At 43.9% G+C, this 22,515-nt stretch overlaps 1 protein-coding gene across 3 annotated transcripts in view; it reads left to right on the forward strand.

Annotated features, from left to right (window-relative positions):
• PARP8 (poly(ADP-ribose) polymerase family member 8) overlaps nt 1-22,515 on the forward strand; it is a 276,892-nt gene that overhangs the window by 202,087 nt on the left and 52,290 nt on the right. For all 3 annotated transcript variants that reach the window (XM_044276222.1, XM_044276223.1, XM_044276224.1), the window contains 4 exons: nt 8,025-8,147; nt 10,161-10,716; nt 13,743-13,796; nt 17,954-18,049. In XM_044276222.1, coding sequence (XP_044132157.1) covers nt 8,025-8,147; nt 10,161-10,716; nt 13,743-13,796; nt 17,954-18,049 — 829 coding nt within the window. The remainder of the gene's footprint in view (nt 1-8,024; nt 8,148-10,160; nt 10,717-13,742; nt 13,797-17,953; nt 18,050-22,515) is intronic.

A 22,515-nucleotide genomic window follows, 5' to 3' on the forward strand; every position in this document is an offset into this window, starting at 1 on the left:
TCACTGGGACCCACATCCTCTCTTCAGGACCATACCCCTCCCAATGAACAAGGTACTGAAGAGAACCGCGGACAAGACGAGAATCCACAATCCTAGAGACCTGAAATTCAAGATTCCCATCAACCATAATCGGAGGAGGAGGCAAAGGTGAGGGTACAATGGGTTGAACATAAGGTTTCAATAAGGACTTATGAAAAACATTATGGATCTTCCAAGTCTGAGGAAGATCAAGACGGTATGCAACAGGATTGATGACAGACAGGATTTTGTAAGGCCCAATAAACCTAGGACCCAACTTCTAGGAGGGAACCTTCAATTTGATATTCTTGGTAGACAACCACACCAGATCACCAACATTCAGGTCCGGACCAAGCACACGTCTCTTATCTGCCACACGCTTATATCTCTCACTCATGCTCTTTAGATTATCCTGAATCTTTTGCCAAATAGATGACAAAGACGAGGAGAATCTGTCCTCATCAGGTAAACCAGAAGACCCCTCTCCCGAGAAAGTCCCAAACTGCGGATGAAACCCATATGCACCAAAAAATGGTGACTTATCAGAGGACTCCTGACGACGGTTATTTAAAGCAAACTCAGCAAGGGACAAAAAAGAACACCAATCCTCTTGATTCTCCGCCACAAAACAGCGCAGATATGTCTCCAGATTCTGATTGACGCGCTCTGTCTGGCCATTTGACTGCGGGTGGAAAGCAGAAGAGAATGACAACCGAACCCCCAAGCGAGAACAGAAAGCCTTCCAGAATCTGGAAACAAACTGCGTGCCCCTATCAGAGACTATGTCTGAAGGAATACCGTGCAATTTGACAATGTGATCAATAAATGCCTGCGCCAGCGTCTTAGCATTGGGCAAACCAGGAAAAGGGATGAAATGCACCATTTTGCTAAAACGGTCCACCACCACCAGAATCACAGTCTTCCCCGAAGAACGAGGCAGGTCCGTTATGAAGTCCATGGACAGATGTGTCCAAGGACGGGAAGGAATGGGTAAGGGAAGGAGAGGACCTGATGGCCGTGAATGAGGGACTTTGGCACGAGCGCAAGTCTCGCAGGCTGCCACAAAACCCTCAACCGACTTACGAAGCGCAGGCCACCAGAATCTCCGAGCGATGAGATCCAGTGTGGCTCTTACCCCCGGGTGCCCAGCAAGGACCGTATCGTGGTGTTCTTTAAAAATCTTGTGTCTTAAAGCGAGAGGCACAAACAACCTCCCAGGAGGACAAAGATCAGGAGCCTCTGACTGGGCTGCCTGCACCTCTGCCTCCAATTCAGGAAAAAGAGCAGAGACCACCACACCTTCAGCCAAAATGGGACCCGGGTCTTCAAAATTCCCACCTCCCGGAAAACAACGTGACAGGGCATCTGCCTTCACATTCTTAACTCCAGGGCGGAACGTGACAACAAAATTAAACCTAGAAAAGAACAAAGACCATCTGGCCTGTCTCGGGTTCAGACGCTTGGCTGACTCCAAGTAGGCCAGATTTTTATGGTCAGTAAATACGGTAATAGGGTGTCTGGCTCCCTCTAGCCAATGGCGCCATTCCTCAAAAGCCAACTTGATGGCCAACCATGCCCTATCTCCCACATCGTAATTTCTCTCTGCGGAGGAGAGTTTTCTTGAGAAAAAGGCACACGGTCGCCAATTGGCAGGAGAGGAACCCTGAGACAAGACCGCCCCCACACCCACCTCAGAAGCATCAACCTCAACTATGAAGGGTAAAGAAACATTAGGTTGCACCAAGATGGGAGCGGAAGCAAAACTCTCCTTGATATCAGAAAAAGCCTTACGCGCCTCTACTGACCAAAAAGAAAAATCTACCCCCTTTCTGGTCATATCAGTGAGTGGTTTAACAATAGAAGAATAATTCAAAATGAACTTCCTGTAATAATTGGCAAAGCCCAAAAAACGCATCAGCGCCTTCTGATTCTCAGGAAGCTCCCACTCAAGCACAGCGCGGACCTTCTCGGGGTCCATGCGAAAACCATAAGCGGAGAGAAGAAACCCCAGAAATTGAATTTCTGGAACCGCAAACACACATTTTTCCAGTTTCGCATATAATTTATTCTCCCGCAGGATGAGCAAGACCTGACGTAAATGTTCCTTATGAGTTTTGAAATCGGGAGAAAAAATCAAAATGTCATCCAAATACACCAATACAAATTTTCCCATCAAATGATAAAAAATGCTGTTCACGAAATGCTGAAAAACGGCTGGGGCATTCATCAAACCAAAAGGCATAACCAAATTTTCAAAATGGCCCTCAGGGGTATTGAAGGCCGTCTTCCATTCGTCCCCTTCTCTGACCCTGACCAGGTTGTATGCCCCTCTTAGATCTAATTTGGAAAAGACTTTAGCCCCAACAACCTGGTTAAACAGGTCCGGGATCAGAGGAAGCGGATAAGGGTCACGAATTGTGATATTGTTCAGCTCCCTGAAATCCAGACGAGGTCTTAAAGAACCATCTTTTTTCTTAACAAAGAAAAAACCAGCGGCAACAGGTGACTTCGAGGGTCGTATGTGTCCCTTTCTCAGACTCTCAGAGATATAAGCACGCATAGCGATCCTCTCAGGTTGGGAAAGATTGTATAAACGAGATTTAGGCAGCTTGGCATCTGGGATGAGATTAATAGGGCAATCGTACTCCCTGTGCGGGGGCAAATCCTGAACTCCACTCTCAGAGAAGACATCCGAAAATTCAGAGAGAAAAGATGGTACAGTCTTAGTAGCAACCTCAGAAACAGATGTCATGAGGCAATTCTCTCTGCAAAAGTCACTCCAACCATTTATTTGCCTCGCTTGCCAATCAATGGTGGGGTTATGCTTAGTGAGCCAGGGCAGCCCCAACACTAGAGGAGTAGGCCATCCGCTAAGGCGAAACATGACACATCCTCACCATGAGCATCACTCACAATTAAACGGATATTGTGAACTATGCCCTTTAATGATTTTTGAGAAAGTGGAGCGGAATCGATAGCAAAAACAGGAATATCCTTTCCCAAAGTGCGCACCTGGAAACCATGAGTTATCGCAAATTGATTATCAATGAGATTGACCGCTGCTCCACTATCCACAAAAATCTCACAAAAAATGTTCTTGCTCTCTAGCGCCACCCTAGCCGGCAGGACAAAACGGGAACTACAAGCAAATGGAAAACCTTCAATTTCCGCCTCAACCCTGCCAATAGTAACAGACGGAACATTTTTAAAAGATTTTTTCCTGTTTGTTTCTTTATTACTCCCGGAAAACTGCCTGAATCTCCTAGAGGGACAAATATTTCCCAAATGATTTATACCTCCACAAAAAAAAAACCCTCCCATGCGAGCTGAATCTTCTATTGTCAGAAGCAATCAACCCCAGCTGCATGGGCTCCTGCTCAGAAGGGGCTGACGGCGACTGAGACCCCTGCGCACAGAATGGGACCGCTGCACTGTCCTGGGACTGAGTATGACAGGAAGAGGACATCTCTTCTCTCTCTCTAAGACGCCTGTCAATACGAACGGCCTGAGACATAGCAGAGTCCAAAAAAATAGGCCTCTCATGAAAGGAAAATGCATCTTTCAATCCCTCTGAAAGACCATGGCAAAATTGACTTCGGAGTGCAGCATCATTCCAACCAGTATCAACTGCCCATCTCCGAAATTCTGAGCAGTATATTTCTGCGGATTGTTTACCCTGGCATAATAGACGTAGTTTAGACTCAGCCAGAGCAATACGATCCGGATCATCATATATCTGACCCAGGGCTAAAAAGAATTCATCCACTGAACGGAGAGGCCGTGCCCCCTCCGGCAGCGAAAAGGCCCAGGACTGAGCGTTACCTCTGAGCAGTGATATAATGATCCCCACCCTCCGTTCCTCATCACCAGAGGAGTGGGGAAGAAGGCGAAAATGGAGTTTTCAAGCCTCTCTAAAACGCACAAAATTCTCACTACCCCCGGAGAACGTATCCGGGAGCGAGATCTTAGGCTCAGAACAAACTCCATGAACGCAAGCTGAACCGGTCACTTGAAGCTGAGAAAAAGTCTTACGGAGATCAGCTACCTCCAATGAAAGACCCTGGAAGCGTTCAGCCAAAAGTGAAACCGGATCCATGCTTGAGACGGTTATGGCGGCTTATAATGTCACGGATGGTGTACAGGAAACAAGGCAAAGCAACAAGCATAAATGACTCGCTGGATCCAAAAGCTAAAGAACCAAGGGAGACCCCTGCAGAAGACCTGGCACTTTCCCTGGCTGCTCAGCCTATGCAAAGATCCTAATGGTGGAGGTTTGCATATCCTCGAACCTTGACTATGTAAGCCCTGAGCACCCTACAATAGTGAGGGGACACGACCACCGGCTCCCTACACAAGATACGGAGGGAGTCAGGGTCACCTGGGATCCAGCAAACAGAAAATAACAGATAAATGTACAACACTTAGCTTTGTAGCAGAGAGGAGAACAAGGTCAGCATGCACACACACTCCAGGAAGAAGTAGTTTAAGCCGCCCAGAAAAGCATTCTGGGGAGGAATTTAAAGGGAAGCAATTAGTCCAACACATGACAGCTGAGAGAGGCTAACGAGAGGAGGAGCTGAATACCACAACACAGAAACTCAAGGAGGAGGTTCTGAAAGGCCTCTGTCAGAGCTTCTCAGCTGTCTGGTTGTGACACATATAATGAATATTAAAGGCCTATTATCTTTTCTGCTTCTGTGAACACAATATATAACAGTTATATGACATTAAAACATGAAGTCACTGTAAAAAACTCTGCTTTTGTCTTTAACACACAAACATAGGAACTGTATTAAGGTTATTGGCAGGTCTGGCTGTGTAAACACACAAGCTATATTAGCAACCTAGGAACGGTCTTAGCTGGCCAGCTACACTCCAGCTGTGGTAAAACTACAACTCCCAAGATCTATACATGCTTGGCTGTTCTCAGAACTCCATATAAATGAATGGAGCATGCTGGAAGATGTAGTTTGACCACAGCTGGAGTGCCGGAGGTTAGCCATCACTGCCTTAGAGCTTGTACGGAGCCATAATACAGCAGTGTGCACGAGACCTTATAACTAGAGATGAGCACACTCATTCACCTGAGTCTGGTTCAGTTCATAATCCTCATCCATTATCATATTTTGGGCTAATTGGTTAGACATGATCATTGCTTTTGCAAAGTAAATAATCTGGTTATTGTGAAAAATCATTGAATCAGTCAAATCAGATAACGGAATGGATCGATGTGCTCTTCTGCAGCTATATTATACTTACAGTATAATTACCGGGTAATGAAGTAGTGGCCGGTAGTTGTTTAGTGGGATGCTTGGCTCTATAGCTCCACTTTATATTGTACCGTCTATTAGGAAAATGGCTAAAAAGCAGCCTAATGATCCCTGATTTCAGGTAATTATTTCAAAAATCACTTTAGCTGTCAGAGCCAATGGTGTAGGTTAAAGGGGCATCCTAGTTGCAGCCATATTTGTACCATGGTTCATGACGGGGTTCTGGTCCATTGGAAAGGACATCAAACTATGACAGTTGGGGGCCCCGTCACACAAATGAAACCTATAAAATTAAACCTATAGTTTTAAAACACAATATTATAACATTAAAATAAGCACAAAAGTTAGTTCTGTTGCTAAACTATGAGGGTCAGTTCACGCAGGACAGGATCGCTGTGGCTTTTATCTGTGGATTTGCACAGATAAAGCCTACAGTGGAATACAGATCTCACACGTGAAATATTTTCAGCGTATTTGCAATGCAGATTTTTCTGATGAATCTGATAAGTATAAGTAGCAGATGTGTGACTCCAATGTCACTTAAAAGTCCACTATGTCTGTAAATACAGATGACCAAATTGATTTAAAATAAATAAAATTTGACCTGAATTGTCCAAACAGTTTAGGTCAGAATCAAATTTTTTAGTGATTCGATTAAGATGAATTTCTCAAAGTGGCATCAGCAATTTTTCTAATCATAAGACAAGAAATATGAAGGAAGATCACGTGACCCCAGGGGGTGTGTGGGTATACACACCGGCAGGCATTTGCCACCAAAAAGTGAACATTTTTGGGACCATTTTATTTAAAGGGAACCTGTCATCAACCTTATGCTGCCCACACTAACGGCAGCATAAAGTATAGACAGATGAGTTGATTTCAGCGGTCTGTCATTTATAAGTTAAAAATAAGTGGTTGCCAAGAACCAACATCACAATCATTGCAGACTGGGCCTGGAAAAGAGTCCTGGCCACCTGAGAAGAGTCCTGGTTATTCATCAATTCCTGCTCTCCCTGCCCACCTGCTGATGACTGACAGTCTAATACCTAGTTTTCTCCCTTGCTCTCTAGGATAAAACTGTCAATCATCAGCAGATGGGCGGGTAGAGCAGGAGATTAGGAATAACCAGGACTCTTCTCAAGGCCTGGGCTGCAATGATTATGATGCTGGTTCTCAGAAACCACTTACTTTTAGCTCATGAGTGACACACCGCTGACATCAGCATTTCACTATTTTATGCTGCCCTCCGTGAGGTTAGCATAACGTTGATGACAGGTTCAGCATAACGTTGATGACAGGTTCAGCATAACGTTGATGACAGGTTCAGCATAACGTTGATGACAGGTTCCCTTTAAAAAAATGTAAAAACAAATTCTACATTGCAGTTTATCATTAGGCAGGTTCTTTGTTACCCCCAGCATCCTTTACTTATAGTCATATATGTTACTGTTGCTGTCATTCGACCACTTATAGTTGAATTATACGGATCCAAATCAATTTGAATGACCGATTTGGCCGTATTGAATCCGAATTGCATTTAAAGAAATCTGCGCATCACTATCACTTAATAAAGTGTATTGATGTTGATTTTTCTGCACAATAACTATGGATTTGTAGGTGCCGATAATTGTATAAAATAATAAAAAGCTGTATACTCACCTTACCGATCCCCTGCCGCTCCTATACCTGTGCTTATCCCCCACCTGCCTCTGTTCACCTGACTCCATCTTGTTGACTAGTGACCGCTGCAGCCAGTCACAGGAGCCTGCGGGGGATTACTTTGGTTATCTGTAAATAATAAATCAAGGCAACTGGACTTACTGTAGATTTCTTGAAAACGTTTCACTCGTTCTTCCAACGAGCTTTCTCAATTCTGCTTTTTTAATATTAGATAATTAGCTTTTTATATTTGCATAGGTAAATCCACATCAACATAAGTACGATTTTGTGCAATTTTGTCTTAGATTTCCCTGTGGCCTACCCACTAGGGGCGCCTCACCAATAAAGCATGATTCTTTGAGTATCTGTATAGACTGGGCTCTTCCTTTCCTGAGTTGGTTACTGTCCTGTCACCAGGGATCCAAACTCTAAGGAGCTCAGATTTTTTCTGTTTCAAATTTTTTTTATTGAGTTTTTCATTTCAAACGCTAAAAGTACATTAGTTTGATTTGTTACATTGTCAAGCAGAATACCATTATAATCAGGTAATCAAAGGAAAATCAAAGTTCCAATATAATACAATTATTCAGATAACATTCTTTATTTTATGTAAAGCATCATCCTATTCTTTATTGTGCTTCTCTCTAGTTATCTATCGTTTTGTTTATTTCATCTCTATCCTCATCTATCAGTTAATTTTTCTCCTACACTTTACATGCAGTACACAATACCTTTTTGGCCACACAAAGCAAGTACCAACTAGAAGGTTGCTTCATTGAGGAGCTCAGATTTTTTTTCCTGCGAGGGATGTGTTCAGTCATCATGTTTGCTGATCTTCATCACTCCGTCTATTCACAGTCCTCCGGGGGGTCAGTCTCTGGAGAACAGAACATTCACAGCAGGGGTGAGAGCAGTGAAATCTATGGGGGGCTCTGACGTGTACCCTGAGTCTTAAGCTGATAAATTGGACGACAGGGGATGGGGCGATGGTTTTTGCCTAGAGTTCTGTTCCTAAGTAGACGGCATTGCACAGACAGGGATGTCTCTAAACTGATGCTGTCTTTGATGTTTGCACAGAATCATGCAGACATTTGTGACACAGCAATGGAAACAGAGCAAAGAAAAGTCAAACTGTTCGCACAAGAAAATATCGGACAAGAAGGTGAAGTCTCCTCTGCACATTTTTTCTACGTTGCGCAGGTAATGTAACCTTTATATGTGTTATATGTAATATAACCTTTATACTGCCTTATAATGTATCTGCATACAGATTCACTGTAGTAAGGAGGTCACAGAGAAGCCTACTTGCTGACGGACTGTAATAACCTCTAGACCACAAGTTGTTCCCATCATCTGTTATCATTAAATGGACTCCTTGGACCAACTCTATAGTGTATCTCTATACTCCCTCTGGTTCACCACTGTGTGCCCACAAACCAGCAGCGTAATGCACAGAAAGGACTAGTTCCTGAAGTTCTCTCCATTATGTACGTATGCTCAGGAGTCCTACCCATTATGTACGCATGCCCAGCAGTTTTCACCCTTATGTATGCGTGCTCAGGAGTCCTCTCCATTATCTAGACATGCTCAGAAGTCCTCCCCATTATGTATGCATGCTCAAGAGTCCTCTCCATTATGTATGCCTGCTCAGGAGTTCTCTCCATTATCTAGACATGCTCAGGAGTCCTCTCCATTATGTATGCCTGCTCAGGAGTCCTCTCCATTATGTATGCATGCTCAGGAGTCCTCTCCATTATGTATTCAAGCTCAGGAGTCCTCTCCATTATGTATGCATGCTCAGGAGTCCTCACCATTATGTATGCCTGCTCAGGAGTTCTCTCCATTATGTATGCATGCTCAGGAGTCCTCTCCATTATGTATGCCTGCTCAGGAGTTCTCTCCATTATGTATGCCTGCTCAGGAGTCCTCACCATTATGTATGCCTGCTCAGGAGTCCTCTCCATTATGTATGCCTGCTCAGGACTTCTCTCCATTATCTAGACATGCTCAGGAGTCCTCCCCATTATGTATGCATGCTCAGGAGTCCTCTCCATTATGTATGCATGCTCAGGAGTCCTCACCATTATGTATGCATGCTCAGGAGTCCTCACCATTATGTATGCCTGCTCAGGAGTTCTCTCCATTATGTATGCCTGCTCAGGAGTCCTCACCATTATGTATGCCTGCTCAGGAGTCCTCTCCATTATGTATGCCTGCTCAGGAGTCCTCCCCATTATGTATGCATGCTCAGGAGTCCTCTCCATTATGTATTCAAGCTCAGGAGTCCTCTCCATTATGTATGCATGCTCAGGAGTCCTCTCCATTATGTATGCCTGCTCAGGAGTCCTCTCCATGTATTGCACAACCAGATTGAATATACAGATTAAAATCACTGATGTGAACTCCATGTCATGTGTACTGTTCATGTATTTCTGTGCTTAATAGGACTGGTCCAAGGACAGAGTCCCTTTAAAGGGGTTATCTGTTGAAATAATGTATCGCCTATTCACAGATTTGGTGACAAATGTATAATTGCTGGGGGCCTCACTGATCACTAGAATGCAGGTCCCTAGCATCTTATTGCTCTTCTCTGTGGCAGGGGGTTATATGTGACCACCAGTCCACTCCAAACTTCTCTACACTGCATGCTTGCAACAAGAAGAAGGGGGACCGTTGTAGTGATTAGTTGGGCCCGGTCTCTCAAAGATTATCCTATGGATTGTTGATTTAAATGTTTTTGTCGGAAAAACCCTTTAAAGGCACTTTAATTAAAAAGTTATTTTCGAGATAGATATATATGAGATAAATAGATACGAGATGGATAGATACATAGATAGATAGATATGAGATAAATAGATATGAGATGGATACATAGATAGATATTGTATGTTAGTTCCTTAATCCAGCATCTCCTAATCTACAAAGTCTAATAATTCGGCACATAATTCCCTATGTGGAATTTCACAAGACCTGAAGAGTGGGCAAGAGCAAAATTAGAGTGGACAAAGAGAAGCAATGATGGGACGCCTCTAGTTTTCTGATGAAGACTGAAAAGTAATTGTAGCAGGTTCTGTTTTCTGCCCGAAGCTTCTGTACCGTTACTGGTGGGTTTAATATACCTGTATGTAATTGTTTAATAATCCAGAATATTTGAACCTTCTAGGTCTTGGTGATGCTGCATAGGTTGTAACTCTTATTTTTTACGTTTTAAAGGTCGCCAAGTTACCCCCCTCCTGGATGTGGTAAAAGCAAAGTCAAACTAAAGTCAGAACAAGATGGACTCTCTAAAACTCACAAGTTGCTGAGAAGGACTTGTTCTAGCACAGTCAAGGCTGAAGACATGTGTAACGCAAAATCCCACAGAAACTTTGGCCGCTCTCTGTCAAGCGACCCTAGAGCTGAGCAACCAATGGGCTTAAAACCACACAAACTTTTGAGCCGTCAGTGCTCCACAACCATTAAGCAGGAGGAATGCATTTCACTGAAGCAACATAAACTCTTAACCCGTTCTTGTTCTGGAGACCCCAGATGTGAGCACAACAGCACCTTGAAGCCCCATAAACTATTAAGCAGGTCTTATTCTAGTAATCTTCGTATGGAAGAATTAGATGGACTTAAGAACCACAAACTTCTCAGCAAGTCTTACTCCAGTGCCCCCAAAACATCAAAAATGGACCTTTTGAAGGAACCTATCGCAGAGGGCAGGCGGCTCTCTCTTACCTCAGGGCTGATTGGTATATTAACGCCAGCTGCATCTTCACAACCTGCTGTGGGTACACTGGTATTATTGATGGGCACTTTTCTTAGATAGTGCCCATAACGTATAATGCAATATATGACAATGAGGGAATGTTATTTGTCGTTACCTGTAGGCCTTTATGCTGATCCTTACTCTATAGCTTCAGGCTTGAGATGATCTTCAACCCTTACCCTGGGTTCAGACCTGAGCGTACTTGAACGTACGCTCTGTATGCGCGATTGTACGGGCGTTTGCAATCGCGCATACAGAGACAAGCGAACGCCCATTGTCGCGCGTTCCCGCTAAAGTCTATGTATGGGAACGCGCGACAAGACGCCCCAAAGAAGCTCATGTACTTCTTGGGGCGTCGGGCGTTTTACAGCGCGATCGTACGCGCTGTAAAACGCTCAGGTGAGAACCATTTCCATAGGGAATCATTGGTTCTTGCCTGTTGAGCGTTTTACAGCGCGTAGGAACGCGCTGTAAAACGCTCAGGTCTGAACCCAGCCCTAGGCTGTAGTATTCACAAGACGTTTTCAGAACAATGGAAATCTATGGGCATACAGATGTAGCAGGGGTAACACACACTCTTAACTCAAATTTCTTAACTCATCTCGTTATCTTGAAACAAAAGCCATTGAAAAGCAATTGCTTAACGCATTTAGTTGCATTTAGTTGAGGTAACATGTCTCATAAAGCATGAGTGTTAACCCTGCTACAGCCGTATTCACATGGCTGTTTTTGTTTTAACAGATAGTTAACGGCAGTCAAAAAATAGAACATGTCCTATTTTTGCCTTTTTTCTGCACCAACAGCCCCCATATAATCGAAGGGGACTGTTTTTGATGGCTGATTATTAGAAAGCATCCATTACAAAAGGTCACTAAAAATAGGTAATTTTTCTGTTTTTAATGGCCGTTGTTTAATGGTTGTGTGAATGTATCCTTGAAGTGAACAGACATGCTGGAACACTATGGGGGTCATTTATCAAATCGAAATATGCCTAAATTAGGTGTATTTCTGGAGCAGATTGCGGCGTAAAGGTCCATGGCGCCGTAATCTGCAACTTCTCCCCACTCACGCCAGGTCTAAAACAGTGGGCATGGCGTGGGCAGGGATGGACCGGCAGGCCCATCTCATTTACCATTTTCTACGCCTGATTTAGGTGTAGAAAATGGTACAAATGTAAGACAACTAGGAAGTTGCTGCTGCTGCTTCTCCCCGTGCGTGGATAAAAACATCCGGTGTCGGGGAGGGCGGGGACGAGCCTCCCTAGTGTCACCCACGATGCTAGGGAAGCTCGTCCCTGTCACCGCCTGCCATTGGCTGCTCCCCCCGACACCTGATGTTTTCATCCGCACACAGGGAGAAGCAGCGGCGGTGCAGGGACTAGGAGCGACGCAGGGAGCTGTGTAAGTATATTCAGTGTGAGTGGCCTGGGCAAATGGGGGACATTTAATAGTCTTGGATAGCCCCTTCAAGACCAGCGTCTAAACCGCCAGTCTTAATAAATTGTCCCTATATTTTTAATCAAAATTGGTCCAAAATTCTGCACTGATTATTTTTTTAATATGGCTTTATGGTGATAAAAAAGTTCAGTTTTATGATGTAAAATCCGCAGCATAGATCTACATTTATAAAATAGATCTGTAGAATGAGGTCCCCCACCCCTTGTACCACCTGGAGAAGCAGGATGTGGCTTTTCATTCACTTCTATGGGAGTTACTAAAACAGCCTAAACTGTTTCCATCAAAGTGAGTGGGGAGAGTCGCACAGATACGCAGTCACCTCCACATTTATCTTCCGCTCTGCTTGGATGAATGGAGAGGTCAGTTGCTGTAGAGTCTGGGGACCCCGTTCTGCAGTTAGGTTACTGTTAAATACCCATTTAAAAGGGTTTCCCGCAAATTAATATTTATTTACAGCAACAGGTTTTATACCTGTTCCTATACATTGTTGTTATGTCGCCCCCTGGTGTTTGATTTCCTCTCAGAGCGTCCATCTAATGAGTTCAGTGGTGGTGGTCACACATGCTCAGTAGCTCAGTCCCATCATCTGGATCTTCTTCTACATGGACGGTCGAGTGATTCCTGCTATTGTACAGAGCAGCGCTAGAAGCAGCTCCTCCTCTCCTGCACTGGACACATTAGGTGGACATTCAGAATGAAATGAACACCAGGGGGCGCCATAAATATGTAAGAGAGAGGATCAATGGTTTTAAAAGGTCCCAAAGGTTGTCTGATATAACAGTGAATCATATTATTTCATTGTGGGACAACTCCAGGAAAAAATTCAACGCAGAATTTCGAACCTAAAGACGGCAGAATGAGATGGAGGTCCATTTTAAGCCATACCTGGTTACTGAAACTGCTATAAAGTGTGGGCAGGTGACTATGGACAAGAACTTTAATGAAAGCATGTATGGATTTCTATAGCTACTTTATGTTCCATCTCCTGTATTCAGCTGCTCGGTCACACTGTAGGGTGGCAGTAAGGGTGTCCACATGGAATGGGTCCACTGTGGATTTTCCAGTGCAGAAAAAGTATCCGCTGATATTCTAGAAAAATCTGGACAAAATGGTTTGACTTTTGTTGCAGAATCCATAGCGTGAAAGCTGCTGATTCAACCCTCTGCTCACAAAGCCTGGCCAACATGTGGGACGTGGAGTTCCAGCGCGTGCTCACGTCGCACAACAGTCGGTGAGCTGGCAATTGCAAGCGCTGCTGCAGCGTTGCCAGATCGGCGGCAGCTGTAGATGATTTTCAGAAATGGGCACACCTGCGGCCCACCTTTACCTGCTCTGTAGAGCACCTGAGCATGCCAACGTGTTCTACTCAAGCACTTTGGTGCTCGATCAACACTAGTTATACCAGATTTTTGCAAAAATGTTCTGCGATCTTTGCAAATCATGGCAAAAAATACATAACATGACCGCGATTCGTGAATAAGCCCTGACCTTACAATGAGTCACAGATTCTCATTAGTGAAATGAATAGTTGTGCTTCAATTTGTGAAAATAATAAAATCAGTGCATGTTATTCATCTTTTATTGTAGCTAACCAGTGGTGCAAAAAGTGTTCCGGTGCGAGGGCATGGATTCCTTGTGCAGGTATGACCTCAGATGTTCAGCATCATGTCTGCAATCATGTTCCTTATGTTGTACGATGGAGCTTACATATCACTTTTCTCAATCACAGGCAGACACAATATACAGTATATGAGATAATGCCCCTCCCCCACTAGACTATAAGAATATTAAGTCACGGAATTAGGCCACTTGAATGAGTCCGCAAATCCGGAGATCCGGAACGGAACCACGGAACGGAAGCACTACGGAGTGCTTTCGTGGTGTTCCATTCCGTGCTTCTGTTCCGCAAATAGATAGAACTTGTCAAGTGAATGGGTCCACGATCCGCATGCGGCTGGCCCGCGATCGGTGCCCATGCATTGCGGACCGCAATTTGCCATCACACGTTCGTGTGAAAGAGGCCTAAGGCTACATGCACACGACTGTATGTGTTTTGCGGTCTGCAAATTGCGGATCCGCAAAAAAAACTGATGACGTTTCGTATGGCATCCGTTTTTTTTTTGCGGATCCGTTCTTTTTGCGGATCCATTGTAATGATGCCTATCCTTGTCCGCAAACTAGAAAAAAATATAACATGTACTATTTTTTTGCGGAGCAACGGAACGGACATACTGATGCGGACAGCAGACAGCACACGGTGTGCTGTCCGTGTTTTTGCGGACCCATTGAAATGAATGGGTCCGCATCCTATCCTCAAAAAAAACGGATCAGACACGGAAACAAAATACGGTCATGTGCATGAGGCCATATTCTGAGTTTTTTCACGCAGCCCTGGCCCCATAGAAGTGAATGGGGCTTCAGTGAAAAACGCATTTCATCCAGAAGCAAGTGCGGGTGCGATGCGTTATTCACTGATGGTTGCTAGGAGATGTTGTTTGTAAACCTTCACAGGCATGAAAAACGCATCAAAACGCATTGCACTCACGTGGAAAAAACTGAACAACTGAACGCAATCGCAGACAAAACTGACTGAACTTGCTTGCAAAATGGTGCGAGTTTCACTGAACGCACCCTGAACGCATCCGGACCTAATCCGTCACGCTCGTCTGAAAGAGGCCTTAGGGCCCTTGCAGACGAGCTTTGGTCATGCTGCGAGTCCGCATTGATTTATAATGCTATGTAATCCTTACAGTTCTGGAATGTATTGGATAACACAGGCAGCCTATTTCTCATACATGCCTTTGCTGCTTCCAGGTTCCATGGGCTAAGCAGCGTATTGCTACCCTTCAGCTCTGGCCTCAAATCCTCCACAATATTCTGCTTCAAATACCCTAGCTAGTCCCTGTGGTGTTTTATGTAGCCTTATTACTAGTGACAATCACCTCCACTATCTAGTTAGTTACTTACAGGATTAATGCTGGCTTTGTTACGAATAGGAACTTGCCAGCTCTCTGTTCCATCTCCTGTTTCCTACTGGCCATGAGATCTGCAGAGCATGTGCCTTCACTACATATTTAAAGGGATTCTGTCACCTCATTTTAGGTTATAGAGCTGTGGACATGCACGGCTAGATCGCCGCTAGCGTGTCCGCAATATACCTGTAATATAGGGCTGTGTGCTTTTATTTTGAGTCCATTTCCATTTAAGGACCTTATGCAGATCATGTGACTCAAAGGGTCTTATAGCCACACGTATTATCAATCAGTAATAATACCATTGGTCCGTAGATGTCACCATAACCTAAGTGTTGCACAGGCATATTTTCAATGGATGAAGTACTGTATGATATTATATTGCACTATAATTTACATATATGTAAATGCAATATAACATCATACACCGTCCACCCCATCCTGCCCAAGATATATTGCTTCCCTAGCTGGGCAATATACCATCTGCAACATTTCCCACTAATAGGGTGTGTTCACATGACCGTGCTGCAGGCCATAAACCACAGGTCCGCAAAACACGGGCAGCAGCCATGTGAATTACACATCACGATGCAGACCTATTGACTTCAATGGATCTGCGATCCGCAAGATATGGTGAAAGATAGGACCCATCCAATCTTTTGTGGTGCGGAAGCACAGACCCAGAAGCCCACTGAAACACACATTAGACCTTCTGTGGGCTTCAGGGTCTGTGCTTCCATGCCGCCAAAGATAGGACATGTCTATCTTGCGCATTGCATACCCATTAAAGACAATAGGTCCGTACCGCAATGCATAGTTCACACGGCCAGTGCCCGTGGTTTGCGGCCTGCAGCTCGGGCCCAGCAGCACAGTCGTGTGAATGTAGCTTTAGACTGCAATGTTCATGGCTTGTACACACAGGGCATTTTATCCTCCTTAGTGCAGTACATCCCCTTTTGGAACCCTGGCTGGCATTTCCCGGGCGCATAAGACCCACGGAGAACATAAATGACACATCTCATTACACAGAAAACATTGCATGTCATACATCATTGCAAGCACATGGCACAGCTAAGTGGACGGAGATAAAATACAGTAACTAGCAATCCCTTAAAGCGGTTGTCTCACTTCAGCAAATGGCATTTATCATGTAGAGAAAGCCACTTACTAATGTATTGTGATTGATCATATTGTCTCCTTTGCTAGACTAATTTTCCCATCACATAATACACTCGTTTCCATGGTTACGACCACTCTTCAATCCAGCATTGGTGGCCATGCTTGCACACTATAGGAAAAAGTGCCGGCCTATGTGTGCTCCTGTGGTCCCGTTCACCAGCACTACCATAGACTTCTTATTAAAGGGGCTTCTGGGGCTATGGTATTGGTAAGCATGGGTCATCAGTGTCAGAGTCTGGAAAACTGCTTTAATTCACCCACCTTCTAATGATACTGTGTTGACTTTGCTCATTCTGTCACAGTCTAAACAGCAAAGCTGACAAATGCACAGAAGAAAATGGAAAGTGTTAGGATGCCTGCACATGGGGCGGAAAAATCGCAGCGACATACAGTACCAGCAAAGTATTGACCTGCTATGTGAATTTTGAAATCCTATGCATGTCAGTTGTTGGAAGGGTGAGATCTGAGGAAAATTCGCATCACATCAGCCCCAAAAACCAAATAAAAAGCATCAAAAACGCTGTAACAGTGCAGATTTATGTAGGTTTTTTGTGTGATTTTGGTACGGATTACATGTAGATTTTCTGCACATAAATCTGCACCGCGTGCAGCCACCCTTTCACACAGTGTTTGGTCAGTGTTTGATCAGTGATTTTCATCAGGGATTCTAAGCCAAAAGCAGGAGTGGAGGCTACACAGAGATGAAGTTTAATGAAACCTGTGCACCTATGTTTTGGCCCCGCATCTGCACCTGGTTTAGGCTCACAATCAGTGATGGAAATCACTGATCAAACACTGACTGTGTGAAAGTGGCCTAACCCTATTGTATTTTCTCTAGTACTGGGTATAAAAGCAGAAATATTTTAAAGGGGGTGTCACTTCAGCAAATAGCGTTTATTATATAAAGCAGGGATCAGCAACCTTTGGCACTCCAGCTGTTGTGAAACTACAATTCCCAGCATGCTTCACCCATTCCTATGGGAGTTCTGAGAACAGCAGTTCAAGTATGCATGCTGGGAGTTGTAGTTTCATACCAGCTGGAGTCCCGGAGGTTGCCTACCCCTGATATAGAGACAGTTAGTACAAGATACTTACTAATGTATTGTGATTGTCCATATTGCCTCCTTTGCTGGCTGGATTCATTTTTACATCACATGATACACTGCTTGTTTCCATGGTTACAACCACTCTGCAATCCATCAATGGAGGTCATGCTTGCACACTATAGGAAAAAAAATGTGCACTTCCATGTTCCCGGCCACCAAAGAGGCGGGCGCTGTTTCCTATAGTGTGCAAGCACGGCCACCTCTGCTCGATTACAGGATGGTCGTTACCATGGACACGAGCAGTGTATAATGTGATGGAAAATGAATCCAGCCAGCAAAGGAGGCAATATGGACAATCACAATACATTAGTAAGTGCCTTGTATTAACTTCTTCTACATAATAAATGCTATTTCCTGAAGTGACACAACCCATTTAAGATTATCTAACATGGATAGTTACATTTTTTTTTTTTTCAAATGAATGGAAAATGTTTTTTAAAGAATTTTATTTTATGATAAAAACTATTCAAAAAATGTCATGTTCTGATGCTTACAATATTTTTTTTGTCTTCTGCTTTTTTAATTGTTCTCCTCTTTTTAGACAATAGAGTTTGCTGAGCAAAGAATACCTGTGCTAAACGAGTACTGTGTGGTTTGTGATGAACCCCATGTATTTCAAAATGGACCAATGCTGAGGGTAAGTGCCCTTTACATCATGGACTGAATGCATAACTGGTAATGTAATTTAACTTATTCAGTCATTCCAAACCTATGCCTGTTTCTGGGAAGGCTCAGTGTAGTAATGTAGGTATAAGATTCAGAGATAGTAGTAATAACTAGGCCCTGTTGCTTAAAGGGGTTGTCCGAGTTATGTAACAAAAAATTAAGTAAATCTGATGGTCTGCAATATATACATAGGCTAAGCAAGTTGTAGACACAAAAAAGTATATTTACTCATTTCCCTAGTGCTGTTCTGGCCCTTTGTTTACATGCAGTTGCAGAGCTGTGGGGGCGTCTAACAATAATCTCTGAGGTTTTCCTCATGAATACTTGTGGGTGTCAACAAAGACTGCCTTTTACCTCCTCCGGATCGGCAAAGGGAGTTAATCAAATTGCTGCCCTGCCTGCAGTCTGACTGCTGGGATACTCATGTTGTATGTGTGGGACTACAAGTCCCAGCTGTACAGTTCAATAAAATTTCTGATACACACAGGATCTTCCCCCTACCTGTTCTTGTGCAATGCTCTGCAGACACTTCCTGACAGCCAGCAGAAGAGTACAGAGGAGAGAACTCCTCTGGTCTCTGTCAGCTCTGTGTCTGCAGGGTGAGGAGGGAGGGAAAATCCTGTGCACAGCATTTGTCTCTTCAGCGCCTGGAGAAGGGGAAACCCTGCAGCTGCTCATTACCTGAGGCAGAGCCTCTAGCCCTGTGTCTGTGCTGCTGATGGTAGAAGGGGTTAAACTTTGCTGAAGAATCCAGTGGAAGGGGGGACACAGGGCACACAGCTCAGCCAGCAGATCAGGCAGTGCAGGGGTGTGGCCAGCAGAGTGGGCAGTGCAGGGGCGTGGCCAGCAGAGTGGGCAGTGCAGGGCGTGGCTTGTCGTTCCAACCAGCACAGCCTTCACATTGACGTCCTGTGCACAGAGGCAGACCTGCTCCTCCTGCTCCCTCAGGCTTGTGCACCGGACGTCATCAGAGCAGGGAAAGAAGCTGACATCACAGGCCATGTGACACCAGTTAGCCAGGAGAACAGGAACACTGGAGATGAAGTAAGGGAACTGAAAACCCCTTACATTTTCCTAGTTAGAAACATGCAAAGAGCAAAAAAAAAAAAAACTTGGACAACCCCTTTAAGGGGACCCAAACGCTCCTTTGCCACATGAGAAGATATAGGTGGAGGCCACTGCTAGAACTGTAGCTAGGCTTTTCTTCACCCAGGGCAAAGATTTAGTCTGGTGCCCCCGCTTCCCCATAAAACGTAAAGTGGCTGTCCAACCCTTCCCCTCATTTTACACACACATATATACACAACTCACACACATGCATACACACTATATACAACATACTGTATACTATACATACACATTACACACACATAGTTATGCATATCACACAGAAAGACTGAGATGCTCTCTTCAAACTCTCCCCAATGTGCAGTGCCCATCTCTTTCACTGATGGCACCCAGGGCAGGAGCCAGGCTGCCCTTACCCTTGCTACATCCCTGTTACAGATTTTGCATTGTAGCTCAGAAGATTTCAATTCCCTAGAATTATGTGGACAGTCTTTTCTATATAAAAACTGGTACATAGATGGGTTTTTACGTTGGAGACCCCACTTCATGACATCCAAAGATTGTCCTATTAAGAAAACTGCTTTAAAGAAGACCTGTCTCCAGACATGTCTGCTTTAGTAACTACTTGCTTTCTCCACTAGATACTCCAGAATTGTTACTACATAGAGAATGCAAATAGTTGCTAAAAAAGGCATGTCAGGAGAGGAGACAGGTCCTCTTTAAAGTGTACCTACGTTTTCAGAAATGAATAATAGGGGGGAATGTAAGAAGTTTTGTAATATATCTTATTAAAGAATGATGCTTCCTCATAGGCTTCTCAGACTGCTTTTCTTCACTCTGCCTTTTATTAACAACTTTCTCTGTCTCGAGCTTCACACACAAAAGTGTATGGAGAGACTTATTACCTCACTCTGAACAGTGGTAGAGCCCTACCTTACTAGATATAGTAGACAAAATCCCGGAACAATACCGCACTTGCCGGATCCGGCATTCATTTCCATAGAGATGTTTTAATACCAAGTGTCCTGGAAATTGCCGCATTGCCGGATACTGTTTTCCGGTCTGTGCATGCGCCGGGATATAGGAGGAGCTACTTTCTCTTTTAATCTTTTAAAAAAATGTAAATACCGGATCCGTTATTTCAGATGATACAGGATGAGACAGCCCTCCAGCTGTTGTAAAACTACAATTCCCACCATGCCCTGCTTTAGGCTGTCTGGGAATGATGGGAGTTGTAGTTTTGCAACAGCCTGAGAGCCGCAGGTTGAGCATGCCCGGTCTAATGGATCCGGAAAAAAAAGCTATCCGTTTGTATACGGCTTGCCGGATTCTAACAACGCTAGTGTGAAAGTGCCCTAAGAAACTGGTTTGTTTATCTCTCACCCAGCCGCCTCCTCCCCTCCTCTATCCATAGTAATGTTAAAAGCAGGAAAGATCACCGCAGCCTGATAAAAGCAAATAGAAGAGTTTTCCTTTAAAACAATATATTACAAAGTTTCCTATATTCGCCTGCATTATACATTTATGGAAAGTTTATTTATAACTGGAGGTTCGCTTTAAGCTTCTTTTACTAACCAGAAACGGAGAGGGAGGATTTCTCAGCATAATAATAAGAGAGTAGATGTAAACAGATGCATTCATGGACTTGGCTTTGGTGTTATTAGCTGCAGAGATATTATCTCCTTTGTATGATGCATTATTCATATCTTGTAGCCTTTTGATTATGGGATGAAATAGGTTTGTGCCAAATGATGATTAGTTAATTAGCGTTATGTCTGCTCCTCATGTCTTGATGTTTGAATGTAAAAACATTCATTTATTTCTTGGCTTGTAAACAGGTCTTTTGTTCCTGTTGTACCTTTGTTTGATGTAATTATGTCTAAGGTCATAAAGTATCAGTCTACGTCTACATTAATTGGATGCTAAGCACCACATGAGACCCTGCATTCAGGCCTTTCATGTAATGAATAGCATGCAGCTCCATGTACTGGATGTTCCATAGCTGTAGGAAATTACAAAAATACAAAGCTGGATGATCTTTTCTCAGATTTCTGCATCATGCCATCCTCTGTTATTCCTCCTAGAAATGTACAGTCAGGTCCATAAATATTGGTACATCAAAATTTTTGGCTCTATACATCACCACAATGGATTTGAAATGAAACAAACACGATGTGCTGTAACTGCAGACTGTCAGCTTTAATTTGAGGGTATTTACATCCAAATCAGGTGAACGGTGTAGGAATTACAACAGTTTGCATATGTGCCTCCCACTTGTTAAGGGACCAAAAGTAATGGGACAGAATAATAATCATAAATCAAACTTTCACTTAATACTTAGTTGCAAATCCTTTGCAGTCAATTACAGCCTGAAGTCTGGAACGCATAGACATCACCAGACGCTGGGTTTCATCCCTGGTGATGCTCTGCCAGGCCTCTACTGCAACTGTCTTCAGTTCCTGCTTGTTCTTGGGGCATTTTCCCTTCAGTTTTGTCTTCAGCAAGTGAAATGCATGCTTAATCGGATTCAGGTCAGGTGATTGACTTGGCCATTGCATAACATTCCACTTCTTTCCCTTAAAAAACTCTTTGGTTGCTTTTGCAGTATGCTTTGGGTCATTGTCCATCTGCTCTGTGAAGTGCCGTCCAATGAGTTCTGAAGCATTTGGCTGAATATGAGCAGATAATATTGCCCGAAACACTTCAGAATTCATCCTGCTGCTTTTGTCAGCAGTCACATCATCAATAAATACAAGAGAACCAGTTCCATTGGCAGCCATACAAGCCCACGCCATGACACTACCACCACCATGCTTCACTGATGAGGTGGTATGCTTAGGATCATGAGCAGTTCCTTTCCTTCTCCACACTCTTCTCTTCCCATCACTCTGGTACAAGTTGATCTTGGTCTCATCTGTCCATAGAATGTTGTTCCAGAACTGCGAAGGCTTTTTAAATCTGGCCTTCCTGTTTTTGAGGCTCACCAATGGTTTACATCTTGTGATGAACCCTCTGTATTCACTCTGGTGAAGTCTTCTCTTGATTGTTGACTTTGACACACATACACCTACCTCCTGGAGAGTGTTCTTGATCTGGCCAACTGTTGTGAAGGGGGTTTTCTTCAATAGGGAAAGAATTCTTCGGTCATCCACCACATTTGTTTTCCGTGATCTTCCGGGTCTTTTGGTGTTGCTGAGCTCATCGGTGCGTTCCTTCTTTTTCAGTATGTTCCAAACAGTTGTTTTGGCCGCGCCTAATGTTTTTGCTATCTCTCTGATGGGTTTGTTGTGTTTTTTTCAGCCTAATGATGGCTTGCTTCACTGATAGTCACAGCTCTTTGGATCTCATCTTGAGAGTTGACAGCAACAG

This window comes from Bufo gargarizans, chromosome 1, assembly GCF_014858855.1.
Source record: "Bufo gargarizans isolate SCDJY-AF-19 chromosome 1, ASM1485885v1, whole genome shotgun sequence".
In the NCBI taxonomy this organism is placed as follows: Eukaryota; Metazoa; Chordata; class Amphibia; order Anura; family Bufonidae; genus Bufo; species Bufo gargarizans.